Source organism: Spea bombifrons, chromosome 5, assembly GCF_027358695.1.
Source record: "Spea bombifrons isolate aSpeBom1 chromosome 5, aSpeBom1.2.pri, whole genome shotgun sequence".
Taxonomy (NCBI): Eukaryota; Metazoa; Chordata; class Amphibia; order Anura; family Pelobatidae; genus Spea; species Spea bombifrons.
Genome location: NC_071091.1, coordinates 31676929 through 31700926, shown reverse-complemented (window position 1 = coordinate 31700926; position 23998 = coordinate 31676929). Strand labels below are relative to the sequence as shown.

Genomic DNA, 23998 nt, shown 5'->3' with positions numbered 1-23998 from the left:
TGCTTGTTATCACTCGACACTAACAGTTCTTTTCACACTATAAATATTTGTCTGTTTTCTGTTCACTTTTCTGTCCATTTGTCTTCTGTGTCTTGTTTACACTGTAAAAATGTTTATGGGAGTACTTCTAAGTGCTTATGTTGGAATAAAATATTTAAAGTGATCTATAATTTGCTCTCATCCGTGTTATTTACAAAGTTCTGAATACACGTGTATCCAAGCTATCGTAATTAATAGCTATAAAATAAATGTAAAATCAATCTGTTTGCGCTTGATGTCATAATACAGCAAGTTAATAGGATGTTGTTTCACAAATAGATGGGAAAGCTAATGTTTACACACAAACACCCCGTAATGCATTTAGTATGTTTAACATATAATGCACAATACTTGTGGGCTGTGCCAGATGAGGTGACTATGCGGCCATATCAGTTTAAGGCCATGTTGCGTTTTTATAGCCTCCGCAGTACCCGATCTGCCATGGCTGTAGCAAATCTGGTACATATGGGGTCCAATCAGGCATGTGCCAGGTAGCCAGTCCTGGCATTCTTGTGTTCCTTTTATTTGATTTATTTTTGACACCCACGTCACTTTTATACATTCTAAAGCTATCATCGTGGATAGTGATTTAGGCAACAAACCAGCAGGAGTCACTAAAACACTGTGCTTCAATGATAGAAATACCAATAGTGCCAAAAAAAAAGCAGAAACCATGTCTTAATTCTGCAAACTTATGCTTGCAATACAGTAATGTGATGAGTGCTTCATTTAGAACTAAAGTTGCAGGCGAAAAATATAATGCAGGTAATTTTGTTACGTGTGTAACGCACCTCTACACATAGTAACACATAATTATTGATAAGCTTTACCCATGCAGTGTAAACGAATGAATAGTATACGGTACATTCTCACGGAACTAAGCAATTTGTCTTAAAAATCCCAGTGGTTGATTTTGGTTCCCAGATGCCTGAAGTGGACAATGGGAAACATAAAGAAAAACTTTAACCATTACGTTTTTTAGTATTTTATTCAAAGCTATCTGGTAACCCCTCTAGCGCCATTATGAAAAATTGATATTGGAGCCCATTTTGCAGATCATTGCGTGCAGTCTTGGCATTTAAACCCCTTGGTCGCTCTGCCGATACCCCCTGTGTGCAGAAAGTGTACTTAAATATGCTAATTGCTTAGGCAGTCATGGACAACCAGTGAAAGAAGATTAGAGACTCGGGTCTAATTTGCTAACCCCAACAGACATTAAAGTATGCATGCATCAATCAGATGAGGGTTAGATTGGGTAATGGTTACCAGTCTGTTGCACTTTGATGAATTGCGTAATACTCAAAATGGCGCTCTAATTGTAGACATTACGATGTAGGCTTTGCTTCTCTGGTATAGATACCTCTGTCCCTCCTTTTGTTTATGTACCAATGGAGGCCGAATCTGCCCAGGGACTGCTACAATTATTTAAGTATTTTGTTATTTATAGACTTAGGTGCCGGCAGAAAGTTTGTTTTTTTTCGAAGGGAAAACATTTCTTTGTATTCAGCGAAATTTCTCCGCTGAATCCCATTCGTTTGTCCGGTTGCCATGGAAACAAGAAATAAACGCATACAAGATGTTCACAATTTGGAAGAAAGGGGGTCAAAATTAGGTTAGTTATAGGGTTAAGGGTAGTAGTGAACTGGCTAAATGATCTTGATTTAAATTAATGATCTTAAATAAAAACTTAAGAGAGTCTTAGATGCCGAGAAACGGCAGGCTGAGAAGAATCTCACTCTGTAAAATGCTCAGATGGAGCACAGCAGTGTCACATTAAGCAGTTACAGTGAACTTAACAGATCCCCTGCCTGCTTTGCTCTTATATAGGCTCTCCATTACTAGTCTTCTTTCCTTCTTTCTCGCTCAATATCCCTCCTCTTAGTGCAGACAAATGGCAAGATTCTTCTCTTAGCGTAGTTAAAATGGCAGCCATGATGAATGAACAAAGATTCTTGTATTGTGCATATTTGTTGCTTTTTGCTATGTTGCATTTGTTAGTTCATTTATTATTAGGAAGAATGGACGAAACGGTAACATTTGGCACGAAAACGTGATGGTCTGAAAGCGAATGTGCAAGTCTAGTTATTTAACATAGTTGGCAAAAGTATTCTGCGCGCAACTTCAGCACTGGGTTAACTTTTTTTAAAAAAAACATTGAGGGTTATGTATGAAATATTCTGGTGCAAGGTTTGGAATGTGGCCTTATCGCCATAGCAACCAATGGAAACATCCAGTCAACGGAATTATTCCGTTGATTGCTATAGTGATAAAACCACTTTGCAACAGAGTTCCTTTTTATTGACCAGTAACAGGTAATAATACTTAGGTCTTCTATAAGTAGAATCATAGACTGATCTTTATTTTTCTTAAAACCTTCTCTTTAACCCCTTAATGACAAAGCCCGTACATGCATTGTTTTCAATGGGTTTAGGGACCGCCCATTGTCCTTAAGGGGTTAATATTTTAATTCAGACCTCTGAGAAAAAGTGTCCAAACTTTAATAAACATATGTCTATTTTCTATTTAAGTTATGGTTGTGCTAGAAAAACATTTCCTAGCACTATTGCAAAATGTACCATTTATTCATTTCTCAATTTAAATCAATCATATTTGGCCTTGTATGGTCTGATGACCTAATGTTGTTTACATATAATCTGACATAGAACTTTTTTTTCCAGGACATGGTTAAGTCCATGGTCAATGTACTTAGGATCCCAGACCTTGAGGACAATGCTCAGTGGAATAAAACCATAATGTACTTTCAAGTCATGGTTGTGTTGAAAAGACATCAATTGACTAAGCCTTAGTATTGTAGAAGTAAACATTAAAAGAAACCATAATGTCATTTTGGAGGTAGTTTTGGTGGGGGTAGACATCGAGCTAGCATGCAATAAGTGGGAAAATTGTAGAGCGATAGGCAAGGCATAGGTGGTCCGAACAAAGTGGAAACCCCTTCCAGCCAGAGATTACACAATTCCCCAGAGAGCTGGTAATTGGCTACCATCAATATAGCCTTCAAGGCAAAACCAGAGAGATTTCACGGGGATTGATTGCCTATGAGCAAGCTGCAAGTTGCGCACGGATGTCATTAAATCTTCTGCGCATTCTTTCAACTCAATGTCCTCCTTGATCTGCAAATTTTGCGGTAATTTCTTTATTGTGTGCATTCTCCTTTCCAAAAAGTTCCGGCCACTTTAGTAAAGCTTCCTTCCAGATGATTTCCGCTCCGACTGCAGATGCAATCTATAAATGCAATGATACGAGTGTTTTATAACTTCGTGTCATGAATTCATATGTACTGTTATGAAAAGTGGCTGGCAAGTGACTATGATTTTGTAATATCAGGTTTTTGGGGTACTATTGTTTGGGGTATGTTTCTTTAGTTACTGAACTTTGATCATGCTGTTAGTATAATAAATATAAAACTAAATATTAAGAATCATACCCCAGTCAATATGAAATAAACCTGGGATTCCAAAATGGTTAAAAAAAAAGCCATAGTTGAGAGTTAATGAAACCTGTCCTTATTAAAGTTAAAAGGCACTGCAGGAGAACTTGGGGTTAGGAGAAATATACTTGGCAAAAAGTGAATTTTTAGGTTAGATTGTACTTGTCTGGCACATAGTACACTAATGCATGACCCCACATAGGCACCTACCTAGGATTAAGGGAATTAATGAGTTTCAGTAATTGGCATGAATGCATAAATTCCCACTTATAAGCCAAACCACTTAAATTTAGATGCATGTCGAAGTAGCTGATTTCCATTTAGTTAATAGTGGTCATAAGAACCGTGTTAATTTTTGATTGATACATTATGGGAAAATGTGCTCTATTGAGTTGAATGATATAGGCAGAATTTAATTTCCATAATGTGGACAGCCATCTGTGTTTGTGTAAAACACCAGCAATTCCCCTTTTACAACTCAAAATCAATCATAGGGTAATCTGGAATGCAAGACAGACAAATAAATATCAAGTTATAATACCTGACTTGGATGGAATCCATCTACTGGTTCTATCAGCTCCCATGGTTCCCTTCCTAATTTGCTCCATTCCACAGTCACTATGAAACAAATGGCGTTAATTAACAATCATAAAGTAGTGGTAAACAACAAAATACTGAAAAATATGTTTCCCCATTGGGCCCGAGTAAGTTTGCCTCTCAAGTTTCATCTATGAATAGCTAATTTAGCTATGAATCTTTGATAGTCTGGACCTCGTTAAATGGAAATATTTAAGAGATGTTTTGCTAAAAGAAGCAGCATTAAACTCGTTAGTAAGAATAAAAGAAAAATGAAACTACTGTGGGACTCTGCAGATGTGGCACAACTATTGAAGCTTGTCTTTAGGGACTATAAGCAGACTCAAAATGAGGAAGATGAGAGCAAATATAAACCTAAGCTTAAAAAGGGAAAAACACATTAGGAAATGCGCCAAAGCACACACAGAGAAGAAAATTGCAAGGTTAACAAAAAAAGGTGAGGAATTCTGTATAAGTATGCGCCAGTATAAAGGGAAAAGAAGAAAAAGAAACCAGAGAATCGGAAAAATACTGTAGCTGCTATTAACTCCAGAGAGCAGTTACTTGATGCTTAGAAGAAATAATGTACAGTTGTGTGTTGGAGAAAGCGTAAAACAAACATTACATAAAACAAACATATAAACACTACATGTTTCGCCAATACTGGCTTCTTCAGAGGTAAGTGGTTGTGAAATTCTACATATTGTCTTATTTCAAGGAGAAGCAATCCCGATAGCTGTTGGTTCTGATGCTATACCAGTCATTGGTGAAATAGTGTGATGACTTTTTTAGCTATACATTTATGTAAAATGGAGAAAAAGTCAACAGAATAATTAAAGATAAATGAAGGGAGTTATATGAGGATAAAAAACTAGCTGACAGCCAAATAAATTCTTCTGTTTTCACAGAGGAAGGTGCTGTAGTTAGAAAATAGAAAAGAACATGTAATAGAAACATTTAAATACTTAAAGGGACTGAACAAAGTACATAGGGGAAAGTTATTTCGGAGGAGACATGTAAGAACAAGAGGCTATTATCTAAATCTGGAGGGTCAGTGGTTTAGCTGCAATGTAAGTTTTACTTTACTGAGCAGCTGGTAGATAAATCGAACAGCCTCCCATCAAGAACGGTTGGGAGATCACAATCCTCCTCTAACCGGCCCAACATTAGTGGGTGCGGGGTCTGTCACTTCGGGGCGAAAGGGTTGTAAGGGCAGTGTATGTGTGTATATGTGTGTGTTTGTAAGCTTGTGTGCGTATGGGCAGTTGTGTGTAAGAGAGGTATAAGGAATTTGTAAGCTGGTGTGTAAGGGCAGTCTGTGTATATCTGTGTTAATGCAGGTGTGTGTAAGGACAGTGTATGTGTATATGTGTGTTTATGGGCAGTCGTGTGTAAGGGCGGTGTATGTGTATATGTGTGTTTATGGGCAGGTGTGTGTGTGTGTGTGTAAAAAGGCAGTGTGTAAGAATCCTGGAAGGGAGGATAACTTTAGCCTTTTTTTTTTTTTTTTTTTTTTTTTTAAATCTCTGCTGCTGTGGAATACTCTTCCAATGATGCTCAGCCAGCATTATGGTGGACACCTGGCTGGCTGAGAATCATGAGATGTAGTTCACAGCTAACATCTGCAGCTTTACTGTTGACTGCACTTCCCATGATGCTCGGTTAGCATCATGGAAGTAGTATGTGTGGCTGAGCCTCATGGGAATTCAATTCAAAGTGTTGGTTATTTTAATATGCATGACTGTGCTGACAAAAATGTTTTAAGTGGCGATGCAAGCGTGACATTGTAAAGTTTCCCTCTTTCACATTTTGAAATGTTGGGTATGCAGTTGGGTATGCAGTAGTTTAGGTGGGGGTAAATCCAGGATTGTCTTCAAGGCACAATTCTGGGCCCAAGCACTCCATAAAGACCTGCAGCACTTGTTGATGAATACGATTGATGGAGAGGGAGGTAATGGGGTTTAAAAGGATGGTGATGATGGGTACTGGGATGTTAAAAGAGGAGATCAACAGTGATATATAGTGCTTGAGGGACCTGTGAGGATTGCCCAAGTCTCCAGTAACCAATTAAAGAACCTACATTGTATAGACATCCATTGTAGTACTATACTTAAGAGCCTAGTTACACAGACATAATTTGTCCTATCATTAACAAACATACTGCTTTCACCATATGAGGGGAAAAGTATTGCAATTCCAAAAGGAGGAACCAACTGAACAGGCACACCATTTGGCACAAAACTGAAAACCACCGTAGAAAATGGTGAAATTCTTAAACTGATCCCTCCAGCTTCCAGTGCTCTAAACTAAGACAGACTATCCTCTAGTCTTAGTGTACAGCTAATTTTATGAAATAAATCGAAACATGTTTCTATCGTACATGAGCCCTTTAGATCAGAGACGAAGCTTGTCCCATCCACAATACACCCTTAATGGGTTAAGTATATTTTGCTTTGTGCAGTCACCGTAAAATAACCATTATGGATGTTTGCCCTAGAGAGAGTATTTCAAACCTTTCTGTTTTTGTATCGGTAAAACCGGTGTTTATGCAGTATTATTTAGAACTGTTATTCAATATGACAGGCGTATGTCTGAATAATGAAAGGGACACAGCTGGATGCATATGTTATTCCCTACAGTGCTACCGATGATCAAAGTGAAATGAGGACAATAACATCGAAACAGCATAAAATGCAAAAGGAAAAGCTTGACAAATTCTTTTTACAAAGGTATGGATGGAAACCACTTATTATGAGGAAAATAGTATTACTGACATTAAGTATAATTCCAACACAGTACTTTGCAAATGACTTATTTCAGATGAAGATATAGTTGAAGATATTGGGATCAGTCAAGTCCAAGTTGTGGACAGTAAACTGCATGATGGAAAACTGTAGAGATGTAGCCAGGCGCAAACCATACGATTTACATACGTTGAAATAATTCCTTGAAGTATTTTATATTTTAAGGGATATCTGAATTGACACCTTAAGTACGTCCATGGCACCTGGAATCAGGACCAAGATTTGATTTGATCTATTTTAGACATTAGGTTGTGAAACGGAGAAACTTGGTTATTTATGAAAGTTGACATGAAAGAGTAGAAAAAAAACCCTAAACTGCAAATCTGTCTCACCTCAATGCACACAAATATCAAGTCCTATACCAGCAAAACTTTTCAGAACTGCAAGCACAGATCTGCATTGACCAAAAATATAACCGCTGGCTTTTAATGTGCAGGACACGCAAGTCTAGGAGCTGGAGGAGGAAAGAGGCAATTGCATATGGAGGATTCTGCAGAATCTCTCAAGCATTTTCACGGAAGAGAAACAATGAAATTTAAAGGGGACACTTAGCTCTTGCATGGATTAAAGTGCATATGATGGCTGTAGTGTCCCTTTCAGTTATACAGAAGATTAGGTGTAGGCCTAAGCAAGGGCAGAACAACCAGTTGCCCCCTCCGCCCTGTCGTCCTTACTGCTGAGCACCTGGATATGATGATGTCATATCCCAATATCCCAGGGCTCTATCTTTTAAGAATGAGCGTTACTGGGTAGAAATGAACTATGAAGGGCTATGGCAACACAGTACATTTATCCATGCTGTTAATAGGCCGGTTAGGAAATCAGCGGCTATATGGAGCCTGATCACCAAACAGCGTGATTGCCACCTTGTTATGAGGAGCTGCCACCACCACACCACTGCTCACATCTATATATTTCACCAGCCACTGAATAACAGAAGATGGCCAAATTCCTTTCATTGGATGATATTATGGTTCTGGTAATTGGAACAGATTAATCATGCCTACTATTATTACTATTATTAAAAGAATGACAAGCCTAATTGCCAGTTTAGAACTGAACTCGGAGCTTGTGTCATCACGATGTTATGTGGAGGGATATGTATGGGAATGTCATATGATTATGGCATAGTTCTGCTCTGTACCATCAAAGTTAATTCTTATGATTAGATTCACTTCATAAAGAATAAGGCAGCAGACAGGTAGTTAGTCTATACATTTCCCGCAAAACATATATTAGCTTACCCATAGGTTACAGGGGGGTGTATTCAAAATATTTGCAAAATAAATATGTTAATTGTGGGTGAGTTCACAAGAGTTGACTGAAAACTATCATGTTTTTGACACCCAAAATGTTTAAAGGTTGAAATAAATAAAGATGAGTGACCCTCTGCTTCCCCCACCCAATATATGGTGGGGAATTAAAACTATACACACAAGGAGGTACAGAACCTATAGCAGGTATATGTCTGTCAGACTCCATTCAGGCTGCAGAGCTGCTTCTGTCTTGTCCCCCCCCCCCCCCTCTCGCTAGAGTTTCCCCTTTGCAGTGATCCATTTCTGGATTTCCTTATGCTCTGTTCTATGGTTCTGATTCCTTGATTCCAGTTCTGCTCTTTGCTTCAGCTCTGTTTCCTTTATAGGGTCTGCTCCACCCGTTTGTTATGTTTGTCTCAGTCTGCAGTCTAAAGGTATGTCCTTCTCTGTTCTGTGTATAGATCCAATGTTCAGTTTCAGCTTTAGTTATTCAGTAAGCAGGGTTTAGTGCTAGGACCCACCGAACATTGGAGTACTTTGGCATAGTGGTGGGCTAAGCATTCTATGGCCATATGATGTGACGGAATCTCCAATTGTTATCACATAGTCCTATCCTTGCTTAAAGGAGAAGTGTCCGAGGATTCCGTGTCCTTACTCCATCCCTTGTGTTCTTTGTTGTGTCCTGTATCATGAATGTCTTATCTGGCTATTTTTCTTGCTCAGTCTCCCTGTCCCTTGCTCGCTCTGTCCCCCTTACTTGCTACGTTTCTGCTGTTACTCTGCTTAGCTTCCCTTCTCCCAGCCAGCAGCACCTGCCCATTTCTATGTTCCATTATGTATCATGCCTGCTCCAGGGTGCCTGCCGGATATCACCAAGTTCTGCTTTGTTCTGGAAAACATCCACTGCTATGTCAGGGCACTGGTATGTGGCTGCACAACCCTAGATGCCCACCCGGGAGAGTGCAGTTGCCCTGCTCCAGGCCCTGTCCAACTGCGCAATAACTCCTGAACGCAATCTTTAGGCGCTCTGGGTCATTACAGTCTTCTGTATAGACCCAGCCTGTGACAATGTCGGACTTTTGTGGGTTCTGCAGCCATTTTACTAAGCTACATTCAGGGTGAATTATACAATGTAGGGCTGAGTTCAGTTCTCTTCCTCTTGTGCTGTCTCTGGAAAAGGACATTAGTAAATGACCAAGGACCACAATAAAAATGGCATGCAGGTGTGCAAGCTTGAAAACAATCCATGGCTGTCGATGGCTGCATACGTGAGGCCACACATTGCGGGTTTTTTTTATATGTGCACAGACACACACTATAGGGTCCGATCTGCTTCTGGAGCAATAGTATCGGTAGGCAAGCGGCCCTACTGGCCACCGGCAGATCGGGCACCTCCACGGTGTATCAGATGGCCAGTTTGTGCCCAGTGTAAGACATTATATATAATGTTTTCCTGTAAATTGAAGTTGAAATCTTAAACCTAAATTAATTTTAACACAACTTAAATGCACAAACCTTAGGAACATATGATCTATTTGTGAGGTGGAGGTTTTTATTCAAGGTATTTATGCTCAGTATATATACAAGAAAGGAAATGGAAGTGTGCACTGCATTTGAAAATGATGTACGATGACAGGGTGACCTGTGCTATGAAATATTTAATTTCCAGTTACAAGTCATTAATTCAGTCAGAATACATTCTGCTAGAAGGGGAAATTGTAATGAGTTGTTGTTTTGGGGGTATAAGAGTTTTTTTTTCCTGAAAAATGCCATTTGATGTTTGCTTCTTTTAATGTACTCTGTTTCTAGTGATGGCAGATTGTATTGCTTATACAACCGTGATATTTGATGCAAATTACAATAAACCTTAAGGCTAAAAGAGAACACAAAATAGACAAAGCTGACTTGTTTGTCTTATGGAGAGAAGACATGGTGTAGGTGGAATGAAATATGATGACACCTCTTGGCTGAAATGATATTTGTAAATCAGCGCCCTGGTAAGTTATATCCTAGAGGCATAATAATGTAATATTTCATGCCTGTCTCAGATATAAAAGCTGAGCATTTTATTAAAATAATAAATGCTCAAATACAAGTGGTGGCTTTAAATCTTATTTGTAACATCAAGATGATAAGATGTTAATCTTTTAAGGGCTGGGAAGATGTACAAAGTACTTCCAGCCCTTCTCCGATGCTCAAAGTACAATGTGTATATCAAAAGAGTGGAAATGTTAGCAAAAGAGTCATAGTTTTAAACCATTCTTCAACGGCCCAGGATTTAGCTAGACATTCATGATTTTTGAGCACTGTCCTGCTGTCATGGCTAGCTGCTCCACTGTTCCACCTTTGTGGGCAGTGGGATTATGGGTCAGTTGCGGAGATCCTCTGCTGTTGCCCAACTATACCCCTCATTCCCTGCTCAGTGGGATGGAGGGCTACAAATATCTAAAATACCCTTAGGAGGCAAATATTTCACTCTGTGCATCTACCTCACCATGCACAGGATGATGGGGGTTAAAGTGTGAAAAGTACCCTTGGGGGAACAACTGCTATCTAGGCTTTGTTTAGTAAACTGTCACAGACATAGCTTATAGCAAATGTGGATCAAGGCCAGTAGGCACCCCGGGACAACCGAATAAATACACACATATATATACACTAATCAGCCATAACATTATGACCACTGACAGGTGAAGTGAATAACACTGATAATCTTGTTATTATGTCAGTGGGTGGGATATTTTATGCAGCAATTGAACATCTCGTCCTCAAAGTTGATGTGTTATAAACAGGAAAAATGGACAAGCTTAACAATTTCAGTATTGTCCCAACAAATGTTACCTTAATTATCCATTTGCTTTTGGCACCATAGTAACATCAATTCATCAACTTGATCATCTTACCTTTTTGGTATAGATTATCAAAGTAAAATACTTTAAAGTGTTTAAACTTGTAGGATGATGCTATTTCAGAAAGAACGCTGGAAAGCTGATCAGCTCTCTGAAAAAGAAATACAAATAAATGCAATGGCGTCACTTGTGATGTACAGTGTGATAGCGAATCCCATCTACTTTATCTTGCAACGTGGGTTTTAGCATTGGGGAAACAGACGTATTGATACCACACAGATAGGGCTAATACAAGTCATTTTGTGAGAGCAGGACCCATATTACAAGTGCAAGTACATCTGGTGCCTGTATTGTAAAAAAAAATGAATAGAATTGTATGTTAAGTACAGGGCCGGCCCTATAATGGGGCAGACTGGAGCAATTGCCCCAGGCGGCACTTTAGAAGGGGCGGCACTTTGCCGCCCCAAGCGCTTTTTTTTTGTTTTTTTTTTTTGAAGCGGAGGAGAGAGAGAGAGAGGGGCACCGAGTGGTTTTCGCTTACCCGCTCGGCGCCCCTCTCTCTCTCTCCTCTGCGGCGAGTCTCCCTGTTCGGTCCCGGTGCCGGCTTGTAATGCAGAGCGCCGGAAGTGACATCAATTTCCGGCGCTCAGCATTACAAGCCGGCACCGTGGCAGAGCAGGGAGACTCGCCGCAGGACTGTTTAAAGGTAAGTACCGGGGGGGGCGGGGGTAGATAATGGCGTCGGCGAAGTTTAAAATGCCGCGGTGTTTTAAACTTCGCCCCAGGCGGCGTTAAGTCTTCGGCCGTCCCTGGTTAAGTAAGTGAGGTTTAATTGAAACTGATAGAAAAGAGCACAGTCACACAGGAAAGGGCCTTCCTTAAATTAGTAAAAGGAAAAAAATGCAGCAAAGATGGTAGCATACAATTGTCTAAAATGTCTTTGTCTGCTGTAGCATTAAGATTACCCTTCACTGGAGATAAGGGGGCTAGCATAAACCCTGAAAAACAGACCCATACTATTATCCTTCCCTCAAACATTATTATAGTAGGCATTAATCATTCTGGAAGAGAGCGTTCTCTTTTGCATCTGCCAAACCCAGGTACACGATGCATGATTCATCACCCTAGAGAACATGGTTCCACAGCTCCAGAGACCAGTGGCGGTGTGCTTTACACCACTCCAGTCGCTGTTTGGCAGTGTGCATAGTGATCTTCGGCTTGTGTGCAATTGTTTGGCCGTGGAAACTCAATTCATGAAGCTCTTGTGGCACTCAGCTTTGTGGCTGAGCTTTTTAGACACTTCCACTTCACAATAATATCCCTTACAGTGGACCAGGGAGGATCTAGCAGGGCATACATGTCATGAACTGACTTTTTGCAAACATGGCATCCTATAAAACCCTTGTATTTAGACTGGCTTGACTACAAAAAGTACCCCACCCAAGTTGGTTTTATGCAATTACTTGTTGTAGCCTCATTGACAGGCTTAATCTGAGTATGAGGAAGATATTTTCTGTGATTTGGTCCATATTTATCAAAAGGAAATTTTGATGACTTGCTAACTACCTCAGTGGTTAAATTGCGAAGTGTTTCATTCTCGGTCATCCATCCTTCACATGGGTTGATCTAGAAAAAATAAGCATTATTTAGCATAAAGAAGAAATCTACAAAATACAGGAAACACATTAATTCAACAAAACAGGTGAGAAGGATTTACATTCCTTGTCATTTGTACTGATGATAAAGTGCATATGCTTCCTATAGTCCAACCTTTGTTCATTCTTTATAAAGTTAGGAACTTTTTAAACATTTTGCCCTTAGTCAGATTTCCATTGGAAGGGTATGTATAAAAAGCAATTTTGGTGCAAAAACGTGGAGTGAGTTGTAACATTGGTTGCTATAGTGACTACTTTACATCTGCACCAAAAGTGCTCTTTATACATATCCCATAATTTGTTTAATTTCATAAATAGTTATATCAAGGTGTGGATGGAATGCCAAGATCAGTAGCAGTGTTTTGGCTTTAGGATACCTCAAGTGTACAAGGGCTGTCACTATTACAAGCTAAGAAGGAAATAGGAAAAGCGTATTAATTATTTTCCCACGATTCCACATTACTACTAGTTTTCCATATGACAAATATGGCTGTAAGCCCTTCACAGCGGTTCCCCTCCCTACATCTCCTCACTCATCTCTAAATACACTCCTAACCGGTCTCTCCGCTCATCCAATGATCTCCTTCTATCCTCTCCTCTGATTTTTAGCTTTCATGCCCGCTTACAAGATTTCTCAAGAGCTGCCCCTATCCTCTGGAATGCTCTCCCCCGGTCTATCCGTCTCTCCCCCTGCCTTTATTCCTTCAAAAAATCCCTCAAGACCCACTTCTTTAAGGACGCTAATAACATAGCACATTAACGCCCTCCCATATTCCTTTAGCTCACCTTTCCTAGTCCCCCTCCTGCAATACTTTCGCTAGTGTGGCTGGTCCATCCCTAACAACGGCACTTTTACATATTGTGTAATACACCCAACTCCCTCTAGATTGTAAGCTCGTTTGAGCAGGGCCCTCCTCACCTGTTGTCTCTGTTTGTTATGTTACATACTACTTGTTATGTCCTGTCTACCCACTGTACAGTGCTACGGAATTTTATGGCGCTACATAAAACAATAAATAATAATAATAATTTATGAGTATCTGTACAGCTATGCAAATAACATGATGAAAACAAAGAATTTCACATATTTTAATGTGAAGATATATCTGCTGGCTAAACTTGTCATAAATTCAAATGTACGCAAAAAAGGAGTTTATCCAATAAAATTAGAGTTAATAGGTAAACTGGACATTTCAAATGACTAATATCACTATTACATTTTTACTTGCCAACACCAGTGAATTTCGCCTACATGAAGAGTTAAACCTGCATAATGTATATGATGATGACATTCAAGGATTCACATATTTAACTTTGGTGCAATACTTTATTGGTGAGTTTACCTCACTAAGAAACTACAATTAAAGTGAATAAACCCACAAATATAAGTGGGTATTTCCCCAAATTACCTTAAGACAGCTCAGGAAATTGTACACGTGTTTATATTTCACATTCTTGTTTAATTGCCCTGTTTAATAGGAGAGATGTGTTTAAACTCTTGTCATAGTTGAAAACTATAAACCACACATTAAATAACATGAAAGCATTCCCTTTGACTTTCAATGTAGAAGTTTGATTATAAATGAAGGTACCGCCTTGAGCAGCACCCATGTAATTACATCTTGGGTCATAGCCTAGATTCAACAAAACAGACAAAGGACAACATGAAATTCATAGTGATTGGAGTACAATTTGTAGGAAAACATTTTGCTCTGATCTTGCTTATTCACGTGAGATAGAGTGTAACCCATTGTTTTGTATTCAGGTGCACCTCGCGCAGTGTTGCATTTGGGATAAAGGGGTCCTAGTGTAGTTCATGTGTGGCAGCGAATGTGCCCAAGTGTGAGAAGGCTGTAATGAGCTTTGATAATGTGGGTGTATGAGATTCCTCGTTCAAATATTTTTCAGATATTTTGTAATTATGTATGTATGTGTGTTTGTTTGTGGATGAGTGAATGAGTGACTATTACAAAGAAAACAGTGTATTAAATACATATATATATAATTCATCGTATAAAAAACAAGCTGCTTTCTACAAGAATGGTACACAAAATCATTAGTTTATGGTGGTCAGTAGAAAAAGTGTGTCTGAAGAGGGCCCCACAAGAACCTGACCCTCTTTTCCCCATAGGATTAACGCTTCCGTATACACAATTTCCATATTCACTGAGTTTTCAAGAAACCCAAACTCTTTGCGTTGCGATGATTGGGTGTAGTTGTAAGTTGACTCACCAATCGGATGATAACGGTCATGGATGGAATCCCACAAGAACCGTCCATCTGCTAATTGCACTAAAACCACATGACTTCCATTCGGCAGTCGAGAATCCAGGTATTCAAGTGTTGTTAAGACGTTGGATTTCATTTCTTGTGGCGTAGTCATGTATTTCAGTGTGTCTTGATTGCTAGAACAATATAAATGTCATTTTATTTTTATTGTGCTCTGCCAGTTAACTATCTATTCCATCTATCTACTCAATGTTTTTCCAATGCTATAAAACAGTAACATGATTTGGAAACCCTAAAGAAAATATATGAAGTTAAAAGTACTTTTATCTAAAAATCACAGGGCTAGGTTTATTCCAGAAGTCAGTTCCGTTTGGCTCCTACAAAAATTTACTACTGGTACAAAATATCAATCTGTCTGGGCTTTCACACACATATATATATTCTTTTTTTTCTAGACAAATTGTACATTGCACAACCTTAATAGAGACCCGGGAAAATTAAAAAAAATTCTCAAGAATTTATACAAGGACGCTCAACAGAGAAATAACAAGAGGAAAAAAGAAAGAAAAAAGATAAGGTAGGACAGGGAATGGGTATGGGACAGGGATGTTGGTAATGACTGTCTAGAAAGATAATATCATGACCATACACCAGACAGAATCACTTCTGTAGCCCATGTGATTGGACCACAGGCAGGGCCGGCCGAAGACTTAACGCCGCCTGGGGCGAAGTTTAAAACGCCGCCCCCCCCCGCCCGACTTAAACTTCGCCGACGCCATAACCCCCCCCCGGTACTTACCTTTAAACAGTCCTGCGGCGAGTCTCCCTGCTCTGCCACGGTGCCGGCTTGTAATGCTGAGCGCTGGAAATTGACGTCACTTCCGGCGCTCTGCATTACGAGCCGGCACCAGGACCGAACAGGGAGACTCGCCGCAGAGGAGAGAGAGAGAGAGAGGGGCGCCGAGCGGGTAAGCGAAAACCACTCGGTGCCCCTCTCCTCCGCTTCAAAAAACAAAAAAAGTGCTTGGGGCGGCAAAGTGCCGCCCCTTCTAAAGTGCCGCCTGGGGCAATTGCCCCAGTCTGCCCCATTATAGGGCCGGCCCTGACCACAGGTTAGATACATGCAGTGACACGCAAGGCAAGTGAAAGATCAAAGTGGTATGGCTGCATTTCTTGACCTGCACACAGTAGTACAAGGAAGTAGATCAAACTTGTGTGTATTTCAGATTTCAATACTGTTTCCTCCCACCAATTCAGATAAAGATAATAATGTAACACTCATACTCTAAAGCTGTTGAAACCTTTCCTTCCTGGACCAATGGACACTAATATCCACTTGAGCTACATAAGAAACGTAGACCCTATCAGTGTGGGTTGGCACATGCAGGGCTGTCTTCACGTAACCTGCTTACTTAAGATATATTCTGCCTTCCACAAATGTACATTAAAGTTCATTTTGATGACGGCATGGGTGTAATTTTCCTCCGGCTTAAATACTGGGTTCAGCATAATGTTTCTCCCCACATGTCTCTCTACAGTAGGTATGCTAACCTGTCAGTGGCTGTGGCCAGTGTGATCCTACTGGTGTCATTTGTAATGCTTAAAATGTTGGAACTGTTATCACTGATGTAAGTGAATCTTAAAACTGATTTTATATTTAAACATTTTGTATTTACCTCTATCTTTCTGTATTACATACCTGTTGCACACATCATTACCAACCATAGCATAGAACACAACTACAGGTTTGTCCAGTTCCTGGTTTCTTGCCAAACTGTAATACAACAGACATCAAATGAAACTATTTTAATCAGATGATTAGTACATGTCATGAACGCAGGCATGTCCCTCCTATATGGCTAATTGAGGCCCTGGACCCCACACATCACGAAAAAAATCACTCTAACCCCCTGCAAGATAATTCTGGAATTGCACCATACAGTTATCTGGGAAGAATATGTGATCAGAAACACATACAATGGTTTTAAAGCACGTGCGATCTTGGATATTACTTTGATAAACATCTGGGAATGGAAGCCCCAAAGACAAAGTTGCCCTGGAGCCCTTCACGCATTCCATTTTGGTTGGAGTACATTAATTTTGGAGGAATATTAATTCCCATCTGTTGACCCAATCTGGCATGTATATACTTTTTTGGGCGTGAAATTCCATATATTTTATTGTTTTTATGTTTCATTATTTTAAATCTATCAGTTCACATGTATTATTATAGATTACCTTTCCACATACTGATACACATTGTGAGATGAACCACCTAGTTAAATAAATAAAGAAACAAGTGAGTAAAAGTAATAACCCAAAAAATATTATTATTTTTCGTTTTTTTACAAATGCTACCATGTTGCATATGGTTTCTCAAGAACGATATGTGCAATTGCAAACAACACAAAATGTATTTAAATATATACATACAGCGCTACAGAATTTGATGGTGCTATATAAAACAATAAATAATATATATATATATATATATATATATATATATATATATATATATGTCTTTCATGTTATAAAGCAAAATATTTATAACACTTTCTGAAATTGATTATTCTCTTATAGATTATAAATATATTAGTTAATCACCCTCCTCAACCCTTGTTTGGTAAATCCAGATTGTTATGTAATGCCCTACTTCTTATGTCATATTTACCAATTTAAAAAAAAAAATGTCTTATATTTTAGACATTTCTGGAAGTAGGACATATAAGTTTTGCTATGGTTTCATTTTATTTGTATTTCACGTATTTATTTGTATTTTTTGTTATTATTACGATAAGCTTCTGTGACCTCCTTGGCTGCTAATCAAATAGTGAGCAGCAAGCTTTGTGTTCTTGGTCGCATGCTGAGTATAATCAGTGGCGTAAAACACAAATGGAGACCTCAAGGGGTTTCTGCCAAATTGATAGAATACTCTTGCAGTATCAGTGATCACATCACCAAAAGCAAATGGATGAGCTGCCAATCAGACATTGAAAAAATGCATGTATGGAATGTACAATAATAGATTTAATATACAGTAGATGCTCAAAATATACTGAAGTATACCGATAACCATTATTTTTTTGTTTGGAACTACAGACCATACTAAAGTATATATATTTATATTGTCCTCTTTAAACAAGAAAATAAATTAATAAGTGGCAGTGCAGTACATCCAAATAAACTGGATATTTTAAATGCAAAAGGCAGGGAATTTCAGATATTTATAGAAACATTGAAACATTTGGCAGCTCTATTTTTATGAATGCAAAAAATGTATTTCACGGAGAGCCAGAGAGATAAAGAATAAAAACAGCATATATAATTTTATGGTCCATAAGCTCATGCTTCCTAGTGGTACGCTGCACACCACATGAAAATTCATAGCTCTTCTTCTCTGATTGAAACCTTTTTTTGCTACAACTATGCCTTGCCATATGGAACGAAAAAGCATCATACCGTTTCTAGCTATGTTCTGGTAATCCCTGTGGTTACAACGGTTCCATTTTCTTAACTGTAAATATAATGATTTTGTCCAGCCGCTAGATTAAATAAAATACAGATTATTATTATGACACATGTAATCTTCATTTAAAAAAAACAAACAAGCATACACCAGAATACTTCCTGAAATCTTTATGGATCGAATGCTATAAAATGACATCTTGATGCTGTGGTATTTAACTTCCTGCCAAATGAATTATAGATATGCATATCAGGGTCGTTAAGTCTCAAAGAACTCTATTATTTAGGGTCTATTCCATTCTCTTGGAAATGTAACAGATTTTGGGTACTTTGCTGGTCTATGTCCTCGCCTTTCCGTTAAAGGTGGCCAGATTTCCCCTTTTTAAGTTACTTTTCCCCAATTGAGTCATCTGTCTTTGCTTATCACTTATGTGAAACCAATATAATATTTTATAATAATCTCACAGACACCGATGAGCATTACCGTTTGCTTTTCTTACCCGATTGTGGCGTTTTGGAACCCAGTGTACAGAGAGAACTGTGGCCAATCAAGTTCATTGGAAAGAGCCAGTGGTAGATCAGCAAATGTTTCCTGAATTATTAAATTAACATAATTTCATTATAATGATAATGAAACTACACATTAAACATATAAAAGAACATTAATAACATGGAGATCATTCATAATCAATACAAATCAACCTATATGATCTACTATGGCTCTACTTTTGCATTGATACAGATTGCTCAAGGTATTCAAAACATAGTACATAAAGTATTTATATATTTTACCTTTACTAAAACTAACTAAACATTTTTCACAATTACATATAGATTGTTTTTTATTAGTTGTGTTATTGTCTTCTATCATTTGCTTCCACTAACTGTTCAATCAGGTCTGGCCCTATGACATCAAAAGTGGTTGTGAAGTCCTCTCCTGCATGACTTGCTTACTAATAAAGGAGAAATGTATACAAAAAAGGACAAGCTCAGCCAAGAGACTAGCTCAACCAACAACAGATAATACTTAAATAACCTGCCCTATGGTGAATCCTCATTCTCAGATTTTAGCTCAGAAATGTCATTACAAATGAAAGATCAGCATCAGACTAATCCCACCTGTAAGGGCAGTCTAGAACTGAAATATGAGGCACCAGGAACCAACAACCCCAGATGTTAAATGAAAATAATAACTCAGCATCATAGGGAGCTCCCTAATGCTCCCTACCTATAATGGTACCTATATGGCGGGGCCTTGTCTGCGCTTAATATATTTTATGCTTAATAAATTAAGATTTAGAAAAACTATTCAGCCAGATCTAATTGTCGGTTATCAAAGTATCTGAATATTTAGCTTTCCTAGTGTTCTTGCATACAGAAGCTGAAAATGCTATTCCCCAACTTTTTTTGTACTGCTAGGTCTATATGTATAAGCAGTGTGCTCCTAAACATGTTGAGCTAGTTTACCTACTACTTACGAGACTACAAATGGCTCAGGGGCCTGTTGACTAAAAGGAGAGTTGAGCCTCTGCTGCAGGAAGAGTTGGGCTGGTCCTGTATAATGCATTGTTAAATCAGTGAGATTTCTTCAAAGGGTTCTCACACAGGACCAGCCTATGCCTTCTGTAGAAATCTGCAAGCATTGACCCTTCATGATGAATAATTATGTGAGAGAGCTGAAACCACAGATCTCTTGGAGATTATCATTATAACTTGGATTGTTACATTAACCCAAACAACCAAAATGTTCTATATGTTGTGATGTGCATTTACCTCAGTCTGGTTAACAGTCCTGAGAGATCCTGCAGTGCTTAGTTTCTGATGATGGAGTCAACAGCAGTATTGATCGATTCAGTGCTCAATTAACGTAAATATTTTATATGTCCACTTTAATAATAACTATAATGCCATACATATTGCTAATGCGTTTTCTCTGATTAGAGCTATCTAATCAGTATATTTCAGAATTTCTTTACAGTATTAAAAATGGGTTTGTAAGCAGATATAGACCAAGCTTCCTACCTAAAGATTAATTCTACAGAGGTGGGTCGATATACATAAGCAACCCATACAGCAACGCAATGGATTACAGATGAGTTATGAAGACTGGAGGTGTTTTTTTATATATATCAATGCTATGCACACATGGAGCTTTCGATACAAGGAGTACATCAGTCTTCTCAAATAAATGCAAATGGTCCAGAGGAGATTACTGCTTTTATTTCATTATTCTTAGCCATACCACTGTCCTTGATACCTGCCTTCCAGTATAATAATACAAAACTGTTTCCAGATTTTCATTTTTCCTGCCAGAAGGTAGTCATGCCTTTTAATTCATATGAACACTATTACTGATATGTTGTTCATTCTAGGCTGTGCATCACTACAGCTTGAAATACTCTTGCACTCTTGAAGGTAGCATTGCAATTCATCTAGAATTTTTAGAGCGCCTGTGTTCTGCAACTCTAGCATACACATGAGAAGGAGAGAGAGAGGTACGTATGCCTAGCATATGCTGTCTATCTAAATCACTGGTCAACTCTTGGGGTTTGCATGGCTTAGCCTTACATCATATCTCCCTTACATCGTATCTACTGCTTGTCTGTTGTGTGAAATGAATCACAACAGAAATGTGAACAGAAACATTGTTAATGGGAAGCTAAAAGGACTAATGACCCATGTTTATAAGGAAAAGATTTTAATTAGGAAGGCCATCACTTTGAGGATATTACAAAGTGAATGTGACAGAACGAACAACAAACCAACACATCAGGTAGGAGATGGACCTGTTCACAAGCTTACAGTATGTGCTTATGGATTATTTTAGGTTTATTGAATAGATGCTCAGTATGTGTAGGTGGTGTGCACATGATGTATATGTGAAGGGTACTTAAAGCTTACAATTCAGGAGGCTTTATAATAATAAGAGGAAAGAGAAGGTTACTGAGACAAAGAATATTAAGGGGAGACCAAGGAAATGATAAGCCCTGTCCCTGAAGCTGCCCACGATAGCTTGGGCGCGTTTGCAGGTAAACCGGGGGGGGGGGGTGACCCTACATGATCGCTCCTGTGGGGGCTCTTTTTTTTGCTGTTGCAGTAGCAGTGCCCCTGTAAACGAGTAGTGACCCCTACAATGCTGCAATTATGACATTAAAAGGGGTTATTGCTACACTTTCACTATCATGGAGACATGACATGTCTGGGCAGAGAGCAGCAGCAGTGCCCCGCGATTGCTATGATTGTGGTAACGTAGGGGTAATTTTAAGCACGACGTACCAGGTACATCACCGGTCCTTTGAGGACACTTTGGCATTTCATACCTGGTACATCAGGACAAATGGGCAGACTGTATGGGCCAAATGGTTCTTATTCACTGCCTAATTCTATGTTTCTAAAAACAAGAGGTAAACTTGCAAAAATTGATATGTTTTCCAATCAACTATTGTTTACTGTTCTGATGAATGCCAGCATTTATGTAAGCGAGCTTCCACTCACCTTAGACATGTTTATTGCACTCAGCCACTGCATAGGTATGTGAAAGTGGGCTGCAGCAGAATCCCCTATTATTATGATACCTTTTGCATCAGTTCCTAAAAAAAGGAAGAATTTAAAAAAATTTACATTATTCACATACCTTACTTCAGAAGCTCAAGAGACAGAGATGGTGTGAAGCATTTCTGCTTTCTTTTGAAACTACTCAGCCCATATCTTCACTGTAGGAGACATCATACCTATTTTTATTTATTTATTTTTTGCTTTCTCCGCCATGTTTATTCTTTTTATAAATAATGTATAATACCATATATGCTGCACTTTATATTAAGACTGTGCCTCCTCCAAGGTCTCTTCTTTTAGAATGGTAATATTTTCCTTATTCCCACTCAACACTGTGGGGTGGCTGACAACATTAAGTCTAGGGGCAAGTCTAAACGTAGCAACCCAGTAATTAAGCAGCCCAAAATACATTTGTCAGAGAACACACTCAGTATACACTAGAATTGTACAAAGCACATTTAGAGAAAATGAATACATGGAAAACGCTTAAAGAACCGTGAGTTTTTTTTAATAAAGTTTCAAATGTGGTCTTATCACTATAGCAACCAATCCAGTGTGCCTGTCAAATTGACTTCTCCATTGCACGTTTAGAACTTTGACACACTTTTAATATTTTAACACCACGTTTGAGAGAGCAAATGTAACACTAATGTAACACTATGTACATTTAAAAAATACGATATAAAAATAATAATACCGTCACAGAACTTTTTCTCATAAGGAATTCCATCTTCCGGATCAAAACCCTTAAAGAAATAATGAAAGCAACATTTAGCAATTGCACTTTTTTTTAAAGTTCTGTTGCTAGTGTAACACTTTTACTATTTTATTTACTCTTTTTACATCACACGGAAAAGAAAAAGGAAATATGTTTGACAAACCCAAAAAACTTGAATACTGAACATTTATGCAAAATACATGCCACAGAAAGTAACTGAGCTGTGTGTCTCTTTATATATATAAGAGGAAGTGCTAATCACCTTACTAGTTCTTATCTGTCATCAAATTTTATGGTTTCTATGAGTTTTCTAATAGTTACCCATATGCCATTGCAGTTTGAATCTTCTAGTGCATCCCAATCCTTTGGCCTACAGTAAAAGATAAAAAAAACACTAATTAATATAACACTGGTATACAGTATACACTAGATTATGCCCCGAAAGCAGTTTTTGGTTTAAAATAGGTTTTAGTTGTTTATCATTATAATAAATAAAATGTCTTGCACATAATGTGCTGGGATCCAGCAGTTCGCCATCTTCATCCTTTCAATGGTGCGGAGAGACTCATATGTTTCAAAAACATTGGTATTGCATTGATGTAGAGCCCTGCGCAGGGCGGCTTTTTTAATCCCGCTCCCACTGATTTTTTGCCCAATCCTGCCCGCTCCCGCAATGTGGGTGTTCCACTCCCGCCAATCCCGCTACCACCTCCTTACCTAAACTGCAGATTACCTAAACCTCGAGTTGCTCCCTCACAGCGTCTCTTCTCTTGCTCCACCCAGGAACAAGGCGGAGTCATGGGAAGTGACATCACATCGAGAAGGCAGCCTTGTGGGACTGCGCGGGATTACCGGGACCCGCAGGTACAGTGCGTGACCGCCCGCTCCCGCCTGCAACCCCAGCAGAGTTGCGCCCAGCAAAGTTGCGCCCACAAGTTTTTTGGCGGGTCCCGCGGGACCTGCCTCCCAATGCAGTCCTCTACACTGATGCTGTAATAGATAGTGGGGTATGTACATAGGAGGGGGACTTTCACAGATCCTAGCTCACAGAATTTAGACTAACCTGGCAAGTTCTACCAAAAAAATAGGTGACAGAGAACCAAAGTTCATCCACAAATAGAGCAGGTGACTCAGAACATATGTCACACAGACAACTTGTCATATGATGTCAGGTGATGCAATAATTTTGCCTAGTTTACCCTACATTTGACTCCAGAGACCAGATACCTTATTAACCTACAGTATATCCATAGCACATGATTACTATACTGGTAGAACAGGATAGAAGAATTTATGCCAAAACACAAATATATAACTTCAAGCAGCTGTTTTTTTTCATATAAAATTTCCATTGATTATATTTACCATTATAGGGTTACAATACTCAGAATGACCTACACAGAT

General features: G+C 38.8%; 1 protein-coding gene across 1 annotated transcript in view; it reads right to left on the bottom strand.

The window, feature by feature from the left end:
- Positions 1 to 2368: 2368 nt before the first annotated feature.
- AOAH (acyloxyacyl hydrolase) overlaps positions 2369 to 23998 on the bottom strand; it is a 34733-nt gene continuing 13103 nt past the window's right edge. Inside the window, exons 9-21 of the mRNA XM_053467712.1 lie at positions 22916 to 22964; positions 22574 to 22622; positions 21817 to 21911; positions 18822 to 18913; positions 18316 to 18398; positions 17095 to 17131; positions 16556 to 16630; positions 14860 to 15032; positions 14037 to 14095; positions 12539 to 12598; positions 11027 to 11123; positions 4029 to 4105; positions 2369 to 3282 (exon numbers count right to left, since the gene is read on the bottom strand). Coding sequence (XP_053323687.1) covers positions 3154 to 3282; positions 4029 to 4105; positions 11027 to 11123; positions 12539 to 12598; positions 14037 to 14095; positions 14860 to 15032; positions 16556 to 16630; positions 17095 to 17131; positions 18316 to 18398; positions 18822 to 18913; positions 21817 to 21911; positions 22574 to 22622; positions 22916 to 22964 — 1075 coding nt within the window. The 3' untranslated portion in view covers positions 2369 to 3153. The remainder of the gene's footprint in view (positions 3283 to 4028; positions 4106 to 11026; positions 11124 to 12538; positions 12599 to 14036; positions 14096 to 14859; positions 15033 to 16555; positions 16631 to 17094; positions 17132 to 18315; positions 18399 to 18821; positions 18914 to 21816; positions 21912 to 22573; positions 22623 to 22915; positions 22965 to 23998) is intronic.